This window comes from Diadema antillarum, unplaced genomic scaffold, assembly GCF_040938485.1.
Source record: "Diadema antillarum isolate AM-2024a unplaced genomic scaffold, OU_Dant_1.0 scf00000099, whole genome shotgun sequence".
Classification (NCBI taxonomy): domain Eukaryota; kingdom Metazoa; phylum Echinodermata; class Echinoidea; order Diadematoida; family Diadematidae; genus Diadema; species Diadema antillarum.
The window spans coordinates 1,257,415-1,276,684 of record NW_027270988.1 but is presented as its reverse complement, the minus strand read 5'-3'; the positions used below and the strand labels follow the sequence as shown (position 1 = coordinate 1,276,684).

The window sequence follows — 19,270 nt, the reverse complement described above, 5'->3', positions numbered from 1 at the left end:
GCATGGTGTGCATTACTCTCTCCATGGCGTAGGTCACATTGGTATTGTCAAGGATGCAACAGAGTCTACGGCGCGTATTGAGCTTCATGCAACGTGTAAGACAATTAATGTGGACAGAACTCGTATGAACATCGTTGGGTGAGTAATACACAATCAGTGACGTTGAGAGGTTGTGCTACTGTATAAGCTGTTATTTTTGCGTACATATATTTCCGCAAATGAGGAGATCAGAGACATTTTCTCGAGACGTTGCTTTTGCAAATTGACAACTTAACGTAAGTGCACTATTATCCTGGCGCATGACAACATTTTCACATGTTATTAGATTCGTGGTCCAAAAGTGATCGGCAAAATTCAAGAAAATTTAACCCTCACAAAAATAACAGCTCATGCAGTAAAGCGATCTTTGGCAAATTGGATAATGAGTAGGCATGTGTGACTTGTGTGTTGAATGTAATGTAGACACTCAGGCAGTTGACATTATAAGCTGTATGTCAAATATGTTTGAAGTTTGATATCAATGAAAGCAGACTTGGAAAGACATTTCAACAGGAGTTTAAATTCCCGAATAAGAACCACAGGGTCAGAACGATATCAGCTCATATATGTAGAAGGAAACTGCAGTTTCCCACCATATAGGCAATACTGTACGAGCTGAAAATTTCGCGTACAGATATTTTCGCAAATTGCTACTTGGAGGACATTTTGGCGTGTTGTTAATTTCGCAGTTGCGAGGGTCTAACTGAACTTAGTTATTGGTGCGTTGTTATTTTCGCGTGTTATTATTTTCGCGGTTCAAAGGCGATTCGTGAAATTCTCGAAAATAAAACTACCGCGAAAATTTCAGCTCGTACAGTATTCAGTGCATGTGTGTTCCAAAAGGCAATATTTTGACATGTTAGTTTTGCAAAGGTCTGTCCAGTGTGAAATGTATAAGGTATCCAAAGGAGGTTTCATCAATTCATACTCTTTTGGTTATGTCATGTATGCAGCTCTCAGCTTCGTAGCGGGATGACAACAGCTTACAGTCGCAACACACCCATGTACGGATCTCAGACGCCCATGTACGGAGCAGGCTCAAAGACACCTATGTATGGCTCCCAGACACCAGTCCATGATGGTGAGTACAGTGCAGCAGTTCAGGGTCGTATATCCCTTTTTTAAACTTCACAAAATTGTGCATTATTGAAGAATAATGTCTTCCAACATCTTTTATGAAATTATCAGAGTTATGTATTCCAGTGATTTTGAAAAAAAACTAACCCATTGTCACTTGAGACTACACTGATTGCTCCTCTTTTGTACCGAGAATAACAGGCTATTTTCAGGGTTCGAATAAATTCACTGGAAATCTATAGTATTGTTTTCCTTCCTATCATAAAGAAGTTTCAAGTTCTATTATTCTGGGGAAAGGTCTAAATTACCTACCTCTACAATTCACCAGAGTGTATTTTCAGAGTTTGCAATTCAAGGGACACACGAACTTGAAAACACTCATTAGTTAAACATATTTGGAACCTGTGAACAGACAGTCATGTAGGTTCACTCTACCAGAAGAGACACATTATGATGCAAGCAATTCATCAGCGATTCAAATGTCCATGCAATATTTTGTTTTGTTATAAGTAACTCTGGGACTGTTTGAGGTTGCTGAAAAGGCACTCAGAGAAAATAATGGGAACTGCAAAGAAAAAAATTATCTCTTCATAACAAATAAGGGCTTCATTTCATTTATCTTTGAAAATTAATAGTAGATGAGTTTCCCATGGCACCAACTTTATCTGTTGGACTTGGAGAGAATTTGCAAAAGGGGAAATCCTGTGATAATGCAGAACTGCCAAGTCTCCCTGATTCTGCAGGAGTCTCCCTGAAAATTTTCAACTCTGTTCATGTCTGAATAAGAGAATATCAAAATCTCCCTGATTTGGGAATTATTTTTGCCCATTGAAATGCATGTAAAACACAGATATCTCCCTGATTGCTGAGTGGAATCTCCCCGACTTGGATGCGGGAATGTTGGCAGACCTGATAACGTTTTGCTTTATATCGGTGACTGCCTTTTGCCATCTACAGGTAGCAGGACGCCTCATTACGGTTCCATGACGCCTTCACACGACGGTAGTATGACGCCCTCGCGGTCAGGAGCCTGGGATCCTACGGCACCCAACACTCCAATGAGGTAAGTAGAGAAAAATTAGTCTCTTTGGCAACAGTTGTAACTATGTTTGTTTGTTTGTTTGTTTGTTTTGATCTGTTGTTTTCTGTTGTAGTACTGTTGATATGATGACTCTCAGTCCTTCAAGGACATGTTTTTAAAGATAAGTCATTATCAAAGGTATTATGTATTTGCTGCCAGTGCAAAGGTTGTGCTTACCTGTTCTCCTCCATTGATATTTACTACGAACATTGTGGAATGACTTTGCGCCCCAGTCACATATAAACACGGATCCTCAAGGATCTACACGGTGATCTGGGGAGATCCGGGATAGTTTCGACCTCGATGAAGTGTCAACGAGCGTTGATATGACTGTACACACGGTATCAACACGGCAGCTACACGGATAAGGCAGGAAGAGCGCGGCGTCTACACGGACAAACACGGCATCTACACGGATCAACACGGCAGCTACACGGATCAACACGGCAGCTACACGGCAGCCTCACGGACCATCCTGGCTTGCTGTGCCAACACGGCTATCCCCGGATGATGCCAGATGTTTTTGACCTCCAAAAGTTGCCGTGTTGGCCTCCCGGATGTCCCTGGATCTACACAGACATACACGGATGTCCAAGGCGTCAACATGGATCTCTCCTCGGATCACCCCGGATCAGATCCAGGGATGTCTGTGTGACTGGGGCTTAAAAGGTCTAACATTAGTGTGTATGTTTATGAACACTAATGTTTGTTGAACTAACCTGGGAGATATTCTCTTGTTCAGTACCAGTATTCAAATGCATGCACTGACTGACGAAAAATTGCAAAATGAGTGCATTAACAAAGAAGAACGGGCTGAGGCTAAAAAGTTATGTTCTTGAAGTCACGCTTTTGAAGCACAAATGCAGTGTTAGCTGAGACGTGTGCTTGAAAGTTTACAATACAGTCATCAGGAATCACATGTCTGATATTAAAACCATCTATGTTCATGCAAACAACAAAGAAACCCAGGAGAAATATTTGCAAATATCAGCTTTTACTCAGAGAACGTGAATGGTTTGCATGCATTTGTCTCTGACATCTAGCATACTGCATAAGTTGGGTTGTTGCTTCACTTGCTCTGTATATAATCTGAAAGGCATGCTGGAAAGTCTGTTGTGTAAAGTTTGTCATACATACATCAGGTATCACATTTTTGTGCAATACTCTCACCTCTCCCATTACTGATGCTCAGGTCTGATGTGTATAATATCACATATTTTATTCTCATGTATGTTTTTATTATCAGTGTCATTTTAGTTTCATTGATGAATCTGATGTAAAGCAACCGTATCAGCCTTCGAGCTGCTGGATTGTTATTTTATATTTGCACAATAAACCATATTGAATTGAATTGAAGTGGATAGGAAACCTTTAATGTTGACACAAACAACAACAAAAGAAACATCTGTGAATATTAGTTTTTTCACAGGGGATAAAATTTGAATGGTTTGCACTCATTTGTCACTCTCATCATTGGCTCTCCCCTTTCGAAAAAAAAAAAAAAAATAACTTACAGGAACAGCGACTACGATTACAGCTTTGACGAGTCGTCACCCTCCCCCCAGCCCTATGGCTCCACCACCCCAGGCACACCGGGCTACTCAGGGGAACCTCAGTCGCCCGGTCAGGGTCCTTACACCCCTGCCACACCCAACAGTGCATCAGGAATGTATGGGAGCGAGTCCTCCTACTCACCCTATGCCCAGACACAGTCACCTTCCCCTGGGAGCTTTCAAGGTAAGTTCTCCCTGCCGAAACTTCTCTTCTTTTTTGCTGTGTTCATTCATACAGATTTTCTGGTGCATTTCAGTGACTGTCGCATACATACTCTTTAGCCTAAATGACGTCTTTCTTTGAAGTTCAATTTCCATTGTGCACATTATTGTAGGTTCTATTTAGATTTCTCATTGTTTGTTGTTGTTTCTTTCTTGTATTGTCTCCTCAATATTTTTAATCAGCCAATGATATGAGATCCTTATAGTCCAGTTTTCATTTTCTTTTTGTTTACAAGTATCCAAACTTGTTGGTTTTGTTGTTGTTGTTGTTTTTGTGCATTTTCATCAATTTTTTAATATATCTCTTTTTTTCTGTCCAGCCACACCCAGCCCTTCAAGTAGTTTCCAGCCAGCACCAAGTCCTGGATCATATCAGCCTTCCCCGTCCCCCTCGGGTACCTACCACACCCCATCGCCAAACAGCTTCCAGGCGAGCCCCAGCCCCTCTGGTTATGCCATGACTCCCATGGCCCCTTCCCCACTGGGCTACAACCCGCACACCCCTGGGGGCGATGCCATGCACCCCTCCCAGTCCGACTGGCACACCACCGACATCGTCGTCAAGATCACAGACTCCGATGACCCCTCCCTGATCCTCAAGGAGGGCGTGATTAGAGGCTTGCAGGTAAGAGGGTGTGGCCAAGAGGCATAGTGAATCTTTACCCTGTGTACGAATCACTAACAATCATTCCAAATGTCAATGGTTGCAGTAATCATAGTCACATGTGTGATGCAACCAGTTAGCTCCTACTTCTTCTCCTTCTTTTACTTTGTTTGGCACAATGTGTGTGGTTGATACTGTTTGCTGACCATTGCTAGCTACCTGGGGCCAACCACAGGGGCTAGCATCATTTTCTTGCATAGGTAGGCAGGTGAACCACCAGTGTTGCAGAAGACATATGTATGTTCATATGTGGTATTGACATGAAATCAACATTCTGTGGAACTTCAAATCGGACGACATTCATTCAACACTCTACAGAAAATGATAAACAATCTAAGATACTTTGTAGTTTTCTTTACACCAAATTTGGTTTGTATATGTATCAACACTAACAATTGTTGAATGAAATTGAAGAGTCAATCTAATGAACTTCATAGATATCTGTTAAGTGGGAAATTCCAATAAGTGGTGATGAAAGAGGATTCAGTACGGTTGAGATTATGATCCACCTTTTCTTACAGTTTGCTCGTATAGATTGATTCATGTACATTATGCTTCATTGTTACGTGTCTGGGATATACTAAAGAAATTAAAAATAAAAAGTATTACCATGTAGTACCCATACTTCATTAAGTAGTACACCTGGGTGCCGATTCATAAAACTTTTCATCAGTGACAACTGCCACATTTATGTGACAAATTTGCTCTCAGCCAATCAGATGCAAGGATTTCAGTAGCTTGTAACAACTATTGTAACTTGTTGGTCTGTTTCCTAGGGACCTCTGTGCTCTGTCTTCCTGCTGAAGGAGGAACGAGTGGTCAATGTCCAGGCCCAGCATCTCGAGCCAGTCATGCCCTCCAAGACTGACCGGGTAAGTTACCCCCGCTGTCCATCCTGGTACTTGACCAGTCGTTTTATGAATATCCGAATCAGCAAGTTGATAAAGTCATGCTCTCACATTTTCCCATTTATTTCATGCATGGAAATGACAGTAATCTCATTAACGAAGCCTTAAAACTACCCAAAATAATCAAGAACAAATGTTACCTCTTGTTATGTGATGACTTTTTTCTTTCGAGTCTCCCGCATCTTTTGACACCAAATTTGCGATGCCCGGGCGCGCGGTTCCGAAGTTGCGCATAAATATGTACGTGCATGTCAGACCAAAAATTACTCAAAAACGTGAATTCGTGTAGAATTTCAATGCAAACTGTGCTTACAGGCAAATTTCATAAAAGCATGATTATTTGGGGGTTTTATTGATTAAAATCAATTAGTAACATATTTTCTTGTTCGGAACAATGTCGCGGACAAATTTCATCGAAAAAACAATGAAAAACACATAAAGTTGAAAAAACAAAGAAATACATAAGAAATTCAAAAAACAATAAAATACCTAAGAAATTTTTTCTGATGGCACAATTTTTTTTCTCTTATATTTGTTCAAGACACTAAAAAGAATATTTACACAAAAAATGTGCCCAATTTGAGCTTTATTTAGTGATTTATACCAAATTGTCTGATTTCATGCATCATTATGCATAAATTAGCATAATTTAGCATAAATGATTTTTTATTTTTGTAATCTAACTTCGTGGTACTTTAGATTACATCATAGGCAATGTGTGTGCCAATTTTCATCGCGATCGCGCGGTCAACATCCGAGATCTGGAGGGGGGGTGACCAATAGTAGCAGACTACAAAAAGCTGTCAGTATGTATTTGTCAGTAATTTCCCTGGATGTGACCTTATCTCCTTGTATGGTTGTCTTTCAGGTCAAGGTCATCATCGGCGAGGACCGGGAGAGCACCGGCACCCTGATCAACATCGATGCGGAGGACGGCATCGTCAAGATGGACCTTGGCGCGGCCGACATCAAGATCCTCCAGCTGAAGACACTGGCCAAGCTCCACACCAAATAAGGCCCAGACTCCCTCCCCATGGATCCACCAAAGTCCTTTACCCCCCTTTGGCCTCCTCCTCCTCCTCCTCCTCTTCCTCATCCTCCCCTCAAATCTCCTTCATCACCTGTTTCTGTACAGTGTGCTAAAAGCTGAAGATGCTGACCAAACTCCACACCAAATAAGACCCAGACCATCTCCCCATGCATCCATCAGCATCTTATACCACCTCTTGGGCCTCCTCCTCCTTCCTCCCCCCCCCCCCCCCCCCACATCTCCTCCTCTTCCCCTCCCATGATCACCTGCATTTTCACAGTGTGCCAAAAATGACAAGCACTTAACCAGAAGCTGTATCTTGGAAACAGCTGGGAGTGGGGGTCGATTTTTATGCCTCCGCCCGAAGGGTGCCGGAGTTCCTTTTTTCTTTTTCTGTTTTACGTATTTGAAGAAGAAAGACAAACTCAAATTTCAATACTTTCCCCCTCCACTCAAAAAGTTAAGCCTTTCTACCACTCCCAAGGTTCTGAATATGGCAATTTTTTCCCCCTTTTCTTTCAGCATGTTTGAAGAAAAGAAGAAGCATCTTTCCCCACCACTCAAAAAACTGAGCTTTCCACCACTCCTGAGATCCAAAATATCAGTTTAACGTGACCGCCGTTTTCCTTGTCCCCTCCCCAGCTCTGACCTTTAGGCATTATGGCAACAGATTGTGTACTTGATTTTGGGGCATACCACAAAGGCAGCCTAAAAAGAAGAAACAAAAGTGTTTGTGAATGACATTCAATCAAAATATGGATCATGGAAAATGTAATTGTTTACATCTGTGGTCATGGCAATCCTGTGATCTCTCGGCAACTTTCTCCTTTCTTGATCAGTTGCCGATGAGATTCTGACATCACTATGGACTTTTCACTGGACACAGCAGGTTTCAGCAGCCATTGAGATAAACCAGTTTTTGTGGTTCACTTTCAGTTGTGAAGATACATTTGCCGATCTTGAATGAATGCATTTGTGAATTTCTGTAATTAACTTCAGTTACTGAAGATTACCTTTACCTTGCATGTTAGCTCTAAGCATTCTATTTGTGGCACATTTTACAGAAGTGTCAATCAACATGTCTGTAAATTTCTGAATGAATTTTGTTTCCTGACAAATGTATGTCTAATTTATGTTTGATTAATGATAAAACCACCAGAAATCTGTAAGTGTAATTATCCTAACAACAGCAACAATAGCAAATTATTATTATTATTTTTTTTTAAGGCAGATCATCCACACTTATAAATGAAAACACAGTAAGTGGCATAGATGCTTTGCCTCAACTCTACACAGCAGCAAAATCTGTGTAATGACCAATGTAGTCATTTTCCATGCCTGTCATATTTTTGTGTTTGAGTTTTGTTGTGATGTCAGAATTACAGTGTGATTTCATAATTTCTTCAAATTGTTTTTAAAATCAATATCAAAAACACATTTGCAGTTAAGATTTAGGATGGTGCTTTGGGGATTTGGGTCTGCTTTATATTGCTCTGTTGTCAACAAAGGACAAACTAGTATTTGATCTCACAATGTGCACTCTCCATACATAGTCCCATATATGCAATGTTTGTGTATGCTCTTTAGTTAGAGCTGTGGCTTGCGCAGGGGCATGGCAACAGTACAGGTTATGCAATCCATTTTGTGATTGTACCATGCTTCCCCCGTGCTACTTTCAGTTTATGGAGTTCTAAGTCCACTATATCTTTTCTGTACTCGGCACCTTACATTTGTTGAGCTTGTCAAAGTTGAGACCAGGTCTCGTCATGTAGTCCAGTCTCCAATCTGTTCTAGATCCTCTTTATAGAATGGACTGTCCTACCCTGTCATACTGTGACAATAAGATTCTACTCTCTTGTATCTACACTGTATGCTATGTATTTGAATTGCTGCCATTTATTTTGGTCGTAAAATTTTCCTCAAAGTGATACATAGCCATCAAATTTTGTTTCAATGCTTTCAGGAAGTAAAGTTATTTCATAGCTGAAGTTTTTTTGGTTTGATATTTTCATCTTGTCCAAGTTTTATGCTTGATGGAATCTTCTTTACGCCTTTACATATTTGCCAAGAATTAGAAAAACAGAGAATAAGCAATTTCTCCTATTGTAAAGTTCGTACAGAAACTGGTGTAGCTTGATTCTGCATTTGTGTACTGTAATTGCTGAAAGTGGATGAGTTGTATCATACTGAGTATAATGTATGTAATGCTACTACATACGGTACCTTTAGTAGAACCATTTGATGACTTTATGCGTAGTTCAGTTTTAAAAGCCTCATCCAATTCATGAGCTTGTGTGACACAAAACAGTTGGTTTCTGTGGTTGTCTTGTGCTTTGTAATATATTATCTCAAATGAAAGAAACAAATTGATGAATGCGCATTAAAGCTCGTATGAGATCTTCTTTTTTTTTCACAAGAGTTCCTATCCAAGTGTATTCTTTCTCCACTTGTGTGTCTATCTTTTACATTTGTTTTCTCTTTGCCAATGAGTTTGTTGTGTGATATCCAGGGATGCCAAGTTCAAAAAAATATTATGAGTGAGTTGTTCATAACTCAGCATCTCGGCGAGCGAATGTGCGCGCAAGCGAGGGTGTGGGAGGGGTTCCCCGTGACCTCCCACGGTAGGGAGCTTTTTCAATTTTTAGCTCTTAATGCGATCAGGTGCATACTTAAGTGACTAGTTTTTAGTTATTTTGAAAGACAAAAGGAAAATATACCTTCAATTGTAACAATCACTTTAATCCTATGAGCTACATATGCTCCTTATTATGGGCCCAAATTGCAGACTTTGCCTGATGCGTGAGAAAAATGGGTGCCATGCGTGAGATCGTGAGACGACCCCTAAATGCTTGAGTCTCACTCAGAATGCGTGAGACTTGGTAGTTCTGGATATGTGAACAATTACAAAATAATGTGTGTTTTTTTTCTGTGCCTGTTATTATTCCTAATTATGACATATTGCAATGAATGCATTCCTTTATAGTGATATATGAACAGCATTTAAATTCTCTTTATTCTACTTTGTCACTTTGTCTTCGATATGACAAAAATAGTAGCTCAGGGCCCTGTTTTATCAAGAGATGTAATTGATTATAAATTTTCTTATCACACAGGCTGCCTTATGATAAAAATCTTATGATAGAAATCAACTACAGTGTACAGCTGTATATCCTTACCAAACATGCTGCCATAGACTTATGATAGATATCAACTACAGTATATAGTCAATTATAACTTTTCATTGAACAGTGCCCAGATTTTCCATATTTGCAGTCTGGTGAAACGTGCTGGGGAGTAGGTGCAATATACACCAGTCAGTTAAAGTGTTGAAAGACTCAACCATACGCTCTAAACCTACACAGTAATCACATTTGTGTGTAAGTACACGAGTGTGTGTGTGTGTGTGTGTGTAATTATGTGGGTGTTCGAGCTCTCTCCTAAAGCGAACTGTACCATACCGTACCCGCAACAGAGGAGCGTGCGAACACTCCTAAAGTGTACTGTACCGTACTGTACTGAGCCAAAAGTGGACCACTTCCCGATGTGCTCCAAAAGCGTACCAAAGCGTACTAAAAGTTCGGTGTAAAGCATGTGCGCATTATGCGCTTACGCCACCATGCAAAGACATCATTCTCTTTGTTCAGAACAGCTGTAAGTAGTTCAAGCACCAGGTGAATGACATTCTTGCTACAAACAAGCGTGACCTTTTTCTAAAAATAACTTGTGAGGTATGCTTTCTCGACAGAGCGCTCAAATGCTCCAAAACTGGCGCAGTTCAGTACGGTATGCTTTGGTTCGATTTAGAGCGCTCAAACACACCCTTTGATAGTGTTTGTGGGTGTGAGTACCAGTACATTGCATTGGTTTTCTTTCAAGTAATTTTTGTCCATTGCTTTGGAGTAAGGAAAAATATGAAGAGTTTGTTCGCAAAAACCGATAAGTCCATATTGCCAAATGGAGATATTTGCGATTAAAGGTCAAGAAAAATAAAGAGAATAATAAGAAAATGTTTGCTTCTTTTGACCATAACCTAAGAAATGTACCTTTATATGTAGTGATCAATTTATTATTTAAAAGATATTATTTTGTACTGTATGACAGAGACCATACTTCAAAATCTTAAAAAATGGACTTATTGGTTTTTATACGAACAAACTCTTCACATGTAGTTCATTTCTATTAGCAAAGTGAACATACTGTTTATTTCTCTTAATTCTATACTTCTATGTTTGTCTTACTTTGATCTATTTGGTGAAGCCACCACCACAACAAATTAAAAAAAAAATGATAAAAATAAAAAAATGAAATTATTGTGAGAGTACTAGGCATGATGACACAAAACGTATCATACCATTTTTGAAACTTTGTCAGTTTGACCTGTGTTTGAAAATTACCGGGCAGTACAATGTATTGTGTAAGGTTGAGGAGCAAATAATGTCTACCACAAGCTTATGTCAGGCTGACTATGGCAATGGGTAAAATGTGTTGCATTTAAGTATAAGAGTCGATGTTTGCTTGTAATAGACCCCCCACCCAAAAAAAATCAATCAAAAATAAGTAAATAAATAAAAAATAAAATCGATCAATCAATTAATAAACAAAACAAACAAAAGAGAATTAAAATTTGATGTGCTCAAATAGATGCCTGCTTAGAATAAATAAATATACAAATGAAAATAATGTGGAAAGGTGAAAGTTTTGTTAAGGTGGAATATAGGGTCAACCAAGAGATTAGCGGTAGGAACCAATGAGGTTTAAGCCAATCATTGATTCCCCGAGACAACCTGCTAGCAATGCTGGTATTCACAGCACTGTAGAATGATGTATCATTGTTTATGTACGATCTGTTGGAGGGAGCGGATCCAGGATTTCCGTAAAACAAAAGTTCATTTATTTTGTTTCAACAAAGAATAAGGGGGCGGGGGAGCGCCCTGTGCGCCCCGCCTGGATCCCCACTGGGCGGGGAGACTGACGAAACACCGAATGTGACTATACGACTTCTACCGCAGAGGGCTCAGAACAACTTACATTCGTGTGACTCTTCCTCTTCTGAATTCTTTTCTTCCGTTTTCTCCTCCTCCTCCTCCTTCTTCTTCTTCTTCTTCCTCTTCTTCTTCTCCTTCTTCTTCTTCTTCTTCTTGATCTTCTTTTTCTTCTTCTTTTTTTCTTCTTCTTCTTCTTCTTCTTCTCCTCCTTCTTCGGATAAAACCTATACGGGCTTGTCGCGAGTAGGTTAGCATTCATGGAGAGACAGTCAGTTGATCTACGTAGGCCCTATTAAAGAAAAAACAACAACATTAACAACATCATCAACAACAAAACAAAATTGCTTATTCTGGTGCCTGGACGGGAAGATTGTTTTCTAAAAAGAGAGGTGATATCATTCCAAAATTTACTGGATTTTATAGTGTAAATCAAACACAGAAAACAATGCAGAATTTATCACTGACGATACAACATTCAATTTGATTAAGCAATCACAGAGAAAAGTGGAATGTTGTAAAGCATGTCATGAGTCGGATTCTTCCAAGTTTAGCACTTCGATGTTTTTGTGTGTGAACACAATAGACAGAACTTGGAGGGAGGAGATTCCTGACACGCTCTACAAAATTCCTCATTTCTCTTTGACCACTGAAGCAAATTGAATGGGGTTTCCTGTAAGATGTGGGCAATGACAAACTGAATGAGTTATAGTTTTATACCCTAGATTTGTATTTGAATTGATTCACTTCTTTTAAAGATAAATTATCATTGCAGAGGGTTCCGTTGTATTTTTTTTTTACGGGGGGGGGGGGGGGGGGCATCGGTATAATGGAGTTTATCCAAAGTGTGACTTTCTTATATAATCGAACGGTGACACGACATTCGCAGCCCCTGATATGATGATTATTGTTCCGATGTTTTTGCCTTCAAATTTTAATAGAGAATATAGGTTGTAGGATTATAGGGTTGAGGCTGTGATAGGGTTTTAGGTTTAGTTTGAGGTGCATGAGGATTGGTTGGAACAGAATTTGATGTTGCTTAGCGTGCAGATATTCATGGGAGCAATTTTGTAGCAGGAGCAAGTGTCAGTGGAACCCAATCGAACACGTATTGGTTCCGAGAGACTTGGGGCTAAATCAACTCACCTATTCTGTGTTCCATAGCATCCCCCTCCCATAGGGCCTTACTTCATGCCAAACTTATAAGGCTATGTAGTTGCGTTTTATTGTGAGCAAACAATTTTCGATTATCAGATGACATGGATTTTTTATGTTTCGAATCCGATTTCAGGGAAATATCTGCTCTTCGTTTACATTTCATTTTACTGTAGTAAAACAGATTTCAATCGCTTAAATGAATTCGTAATGACTTAATTTGCAGTTTCGCAGTGATTTTGTAAACCGGTGCGGCACAGACCTTCACGTATATATGCCGTCGTACTTTTTCAAGAGAAACTCGAGAGATCTTCACATCCGCCTCAAGTTGTTTTATTTTTGTATAGGGTGAGAGATTGATGGCCCATTTGCACCCGGTTTATGATTAAAGCAATAAACTGTTGCTGGTATATAGCAGAGCTTTGCGAGTTCTGCGATATTTTCCCGTATCATAGTGCCCTTCTGTCACACCGGCTCTGGACAGTGTTCTTATTTTCACCTATATAAGCATAAGATTAAGGCTGTTTATCATCGTTAAAAACCCAATCAAGTTGTAATTGACAAAGATGTGCGTCCTTTAAGGGTTAAACATCATGGATGGTTCATAATTAAGATGCATGCTCATATAAATGATAACACTGACAGTTAAAAAAAAATCAAAATCCCAGAACATGTGGATATTATAGATACTATGTATAGCAGAAAAATACGAACTCAGACAATGGTCAGTGCTGGTAAAATTGTTCCATCAATTTATACTCCTATTGGGTTCTCTTCGCGTGCAACAAAACTGATAATCGCTCACTTGCGAATTTCAGACTAAATAATCGACGTAGAACTATAGTTGCTTACCGAATCCTGTTGACCGGAGGATAAAACCATTATCACTTTATCACGGTTCGGAACAGTAGGAGGCTTCGGAAGTGAAGGATGTAATTAGGGTTTCCGAGATATACGTTCGAGAAAGGTGAATGGAGTTGTGAAAGCCTCGGATCCAGTTTAACAATCCCTGTTTTGTTGACGATATTGTTGTTTGTGGTCAGTGAGGGTCAGACGTCCAAGAAAACAAGAAACCGGATATGATCACATCGATTATCGCACGTGTGCAATTGAATTATTTGCTGTCACCTTGCTGAGCTTCATGGGGTTAATCACTGGCAGTAAACCTATGTGTGCGTTCAGAATTTGTGCGTTATACTCTCTTTTCCTTTTTAATGAGAAATTATGAAAACGATTAAACTTGCCTGATCTTTCTGTTAGCCTCCAGTCCCCAAAGTAGAACCATTGCTAATAATTATAGGAAATAGTTAGTATTTTTAAAAATTATTAGTATCATCACAATGTATCATTGGGGCCTATCATCATTTTTATACTTTTTCACGGTGTATAAAATGTCCAAGATTAGAGCTGTAACCTTGTCTTCATTTTATCTGTTGCTACACAGTTATTTTTTTTTAAGTCCATGATATGCTTGAGTGATCAACAAAAACTGACTCCAAAGAAAGGGCCAAGGGGGGGGGGGGAGAGAAGAAAAAAGAAACGATAAAAAAAAGAAAATAAAAGAGATAAATGTTGTTTAGTCATCTGATAAAGGCAGAGGTGCGAAATAATGATGTTGATAGTGCATTACAGGCACCAGAGCTGTGACAAAAAGCTGACCCCCCCCCCCCCGCCCCCCGCCCCCCCCCCCTCCCGTAAATACAGTACTTAGTCAAGTCTGACTGAAAAGCGCCAAAAAACTCAACAACAACAACAACCCCCTCCCAATTTAGTGCACTGTACTCGCAGCTCTCAGCGGAGCACACATAACACGCATGCATACACACATGGGAAGCTTCAACCTCACACACAAGTCATCCAAAACAAGACAGCAAGAAGGCTGCGGCATCAGGCAGCGGCACAGCGCGCTAGCGGCGGCCTGCATAATACGATCGCCGTACCTGTTACCCGTACCCGTACCGATTGCCCGTCTTTTACCCTGTGCAGCGGCACGTTTGCTGGATCGCCGGATGACTTATTTTTCTGATTTTCCTATATTCACTGGGGATTGTTCACAAGAAGTCCAATGGATCACACACTTTCTTACAGGAGTACTATGTCCGTAATCAGGGTATTCATCCACTTATTGATTTTCTTCTTTGGACCTAGGAACCGTGATTTCGTAGGGGCACAAAAGACTCCCCAGGCAGGATCGCCGACTGTGAACTCTACGACCCACGATACCCCTACCTCCATCCTCCCGACCTCCATCCCGTTTGAATGGGCTGCTAGCCCGTGGACTGCGTGTGGGAGCAGCCAAAACAAAACTTTCTGTGGCCAAACGAGGGCTGTATTTTGTGTTTATGTAGACGAAAAATTGGACGACGAAAGAACAAGAGTTCCATACCATTATTGTAGTGGCTTATCACGTCCGTCATCCTATCAGAAATGTGCCATTTGCCCGGAAGATTGTGTGCTCGATTCGTGGATTGCTTGGTCCGAGTGGAGCGGTACTTGCAAGCCAGCGGCGCGGTACCGTTCGAGAGTGGTGGTCCGCTCTCCTCGCTTCGGCGGGAGAGAATGCGGCGAGTTGTCTCAGGCACAGAAAAATCTCAAGCTACCCGATTGTACAGTTGAGTTGTCACTACCATCATACAAATGGCGAATTGGAGAATGGACCAGCTGTCGACAGGTTTGATTTACATTCCTTTCACCCCCATTTTCTTTCTGCTCTAGAACTGTTATTAATGTTTTATTTTTTTTTTACACATTTTATTATAAAACAACAAAACATCAACAGTACGGTAACGATTGCAATGAAACTGATGATGAGGATGGTGTTTTAATAAAAATGTACTGTAGAAATGTACTTTTAGTTTTTAATACAATCAGTACAAAATTCAGAAAAATAGCTGATGGAACCAGTTTTGATGTACCCATACTGTGCTCAAAATTTCTGCTAAGAATAAATTCTTCACAGTCTCAATATATGGAATCAATCTGGAATAGTTTTATAAACAGTGATGATGTGATTGATAAATTAACCCGTTCCATACGGGAACCTGGTGGCCTGTGTATTAAGTCTATGGATATTACAGAATTCAGTATAGAACAGGTTAATCATGATGTATTCACACTGAATTCATGATGGAGAGCGAGAGGTAATGTTAGGGTGTCTGATCGCGCACTGCTAACCCTCGACCAAAACGCGCCCCTATCTCATAACACGCAAGTCCCATAGAATGCAATGGAGCCGCGCGCCTACGCCGTTTTGACCCAGCATTTTTGAGCAAAATTTCGCCTTTACTGCCAAATCCCCAGACCATGCCATTAACGAATCCTAACAAATTTGGTATCATATGAAAGAGGAAGTTTTTCTCCATATCCTATCAGAACGGCGGTACATGAATCCGACGATAAATTGATGTAAAAATCGATAGAAGCACATCTATCCCCATATCTCAGCGTCTGCTTCGGTATTTGTATTGCCGTGAGACATACTAGTACTAGTAGTTGAGGACATGCTGAATCCGATGGTGCCGCTAGTTTTTCGCTAGCTCCACGCCTAGGTGTGGGGATATCGCCTTGAAGATACCCCTTGCAATAATTTTTTGGTCACAGCGAACGTTTTAGGCGGGGCTTCGTATGCAAGAATCCATAGTAACTTCGCGCGAAGGGGCTAATGCATATGTAAATTTGATTACGCATCGCCGTCTAAAACCACATGGCCTCTACGGTTGTGTGGGGATGGATCGCGTGTGCATGCGGCGCGCGCCAGATGCTGCCAGCAGAGCTAGAGAGCTACCACTGTGTGTGTGTCACTACATGTACGTTTGTGTGTGTATGTGTTGTGTATGATGTGCATATCACGAGGCAGGAAACTGGGCTGTCGCTTGCGATAGCTCCTACAACACGCATCACATAGCATGCACTCTGTACTGTACATATCGAATACAGTCACGCTCACAAATCACGTACGTCTTGCAAAACAACCAGACTCTACTAAATTTCTGTCTACTACTATTAGTTTACTTGTGGATTGGTTATGATCTTATCGTTCATTTATATTTCGAAAGTGCACTCGCAATGCTCGAGTCACTGGCACTAAGCCGAGAAATCGGTTGTGAATACAATCATGTCCGCTTAGCCAAGTGCGAACGAAGTAGGCCTTAGCTAACGTTACTGTGGTGGTAGCGGCAGCGGTGTATTACGAACACCCGATCGACAAAAAGGGCGTGGAAAAGATTTCGGAAGACTCTTATTTGGCCATTTTTGCATGTACGAATAGTGGTAATGTGGCATCAATTCCAAGCCTGTGGCTGTAGAGGTTGTAGCTTGTGCATTTCACGCGAGCTGCGTGCACCTGCTCTCGACAATCGACTGCATATTTCTTCGAACCATGCTCGCCATGCCGGCTCCCCTGGCCTACAATCGCGATGCTCTCCGCTCGGCTCCCCGAACTTTACCGGCGGGGCTGCGCTAGCTGCCTAGCTGCTGCTAGCTAGCTGCGCCTGCATACATACGCGGGGTTCGTACGTGTTGTAGGGCGCTCAATACGGTACATGTGAATCGAATGTAAACTGAATACCGAGCACGTACGTACGCACGCGGCGCACACAGGGTATGACAAGACATAGGGGGAGTGGCTTCTGCGCTTGTTACGCGTATTTTCTAACCGCTGTACGCTCATTATCTGATCGCTGGAGATCCACACGCGAATGCAGCTTTTCGGCGTTGTTTGCAAACATGATTTGGGTCACATTTTCATGCGTGCTCGTAAAAAAGGGGGTGATATTGCTGTGATTTCAAAGTTAAATTTCTCAAGATAGAAACATCATTTCGCCATGAAATTTGAAATATGTCTTAATGATGTAAGTCTCTTTCATATGAAATAATTCACAATTCGTTTCTCACAGAATTTCAAAAGTTACAAAAATGCTCCAGACACCCTAGTAATGTTATACAACTAGATGGGATGATATAATTTGTGATGTTGTTTGGACCATAAAGGTGTGTTCACACAAACCCTTTACACAGATCAGACTCCTCCATATGGCAAAGCTATGAGTGAAAATTCACAAATTGGTCCCCTTCATAATTGATTGATAGCATAAACAGACATACTTTCCCAGCCTGTGAAGAATAGATACTTGGTACTCCCTGGTTCAAGCTTTTGTTAGATATCGGTTGAGTTTGGGCACCTAAAACTGCTAGATGCACCATCAACAGTCATGCTAGTGACATGTACTTTGAAGAAAAATTCAGATTCAGATTTTGATTTTTTAGATCAATCTTTTATTACATATTAAAGAGCATACCTTATCTAAGAGGAATTTAAAGCTTACCAGTATACTTGCTATCCAAAAACAAAGTAAAATAAAGTGGTCCTAATATTAGAAGTTTGATCCCACCTTTTATTAGGCCCCATTTGTCTTGGATATCTCAGCCATTTCAAAGCCAATTTCCATCAAATAAACTTTGAATGCTTCTTACATGTATGCTCTTTCATATTGCATGCGAGGTTTGTCATTATTATGCAAAAAAGTTTGAAACCTGAAGCCCCCATCTCAACAAAAACTGTGTACTGTATCATCCCTGTAAAGCACTTTGCTTGCAGCTAATTGATAAGTTTTGGCGACGCAATTTAAAACAAAAACAAAAACAACAACAACAACAACAGAAATGATAAATTTTTGGTGTAAATGGGCCCTAGAACTGCTCTTGATTTGTGGAATGGTACAAATGTTTAGAACTTATCAGAGGATAATTGTCAATGAATAGAGATTCCCTAATCTCCCTTGAGCATCCCCATAATGTCACCATGGCCTTCGTGATGGACTATTAAAGGCACATTACACTTGAGAAAGCTTGGTGATTTACAAAGTCTGGGTCAAAATTAGATGGATTACTAATTTGCGGATGAAAAATCTCGGCCAGCAAAGTTCATACAAAATTATAAAGGGTAAATTATTATTCACTATCCATCCTTGTCAAGGTGCTGCCTGTAGGGCCTACTGTATATCTAGCAAACAAGCTCTTTTTGTCCATACTCTGTAAACGTCATGTTTGTTATTATACTCAGAGTCGGTAATGTGAGCTTTAAAACATTCTCTCCTCGATAGGTTCTATTTTGAATGGCATGGACATTTATTGTCACTTGTAATATACCGTAGGTGTGAGCAAAAATCAAGGAAGTTAAAAAAGCTAGTGTTTAATTACAAATGTATAATGTTGTAATCTGGGTGAACTATTGTTGGTAATAAAAGGATAATTACAAGCCTGTAGTCTTGAAGGCTATAAGTAGGACCTCTCATCTTCCACAAAATGTCTTAAGAGGGGAGGGGTGGAGGGAGTGCAGTAAATTCTGAGTTTGACTGCTAAATCTCGTATGCTTGTGTGTTTGGGTGTGTATCATGTTTGTGTTGTATTGTATGGCATGCATATGGCCATTTTTACAATCAGTGGTGTAAAATGCAGTATTGGCACTAATTGGTGTATAACTTTCTTATACACTGACAGATATGCATTATTTTTTCTCATAAACTTACCACCCACAGTGTCTACCTTGGGTACCTTAATG

General features: G+C 40.4%; 2 protein-coding genes across 2 annotated transcripts in view; both read left to right on the top strand.

The window, feature by feature from the left end:
• LOC139718695 (transcription elongation factor SPT5-like) overlaps positions 1-6,721 on the top strand; it is a 30,795-nt gene extending 24,074 nt beyond the window's left edge. Inside the window, exons 18-24 of the mRNA XM_071630154.1 lie at positions 33-138; positions 993-1,120; positions 2,074-2,179; positions 3,714-3,934; positions 4,293-4,597; positions 5,413-5,508; positions 6,413-6,721. Of these exons, the coding sequence (XP_071486255.1) occupies positions 33-138; positions 993-1,120; positions 2,074-2,179; positions 3,714-3,934; positions 4,293-4,597; positions 5,413-5,508; positions 6,413-6,559 (1,109 nt within the window). The 3' untranslated portion in view covers positions 6,560-6,721. The remainder of the gene's footprint in view (positions 1-32; positions 139-992; positions 1,121-2,073; positions 2,180-3,713; positions 3,935-4,292; positions 4,598-5,412; positions 5,509-6,412) is intronic.
• An 8,055-nt stretch (positions 6,722-14,776) lies between these two features.
• Positions 14,777-19,270, top strand: part of LOC139718769 (thrombospondin type-1 domain-containing protein 7A-like) — a 70,701-nt gene continuing 66,207 nt past the window's right edge. The window contains exon 1 of the mRNA XM_071630233.1: positions 14,777-15,382. Coding sequence (XP_071486334.1) covers positions 14,777-15,382 — 606 coding nt within the window. The remainder of the gene's footprint in view (positions 15,383-19,270) is intronic.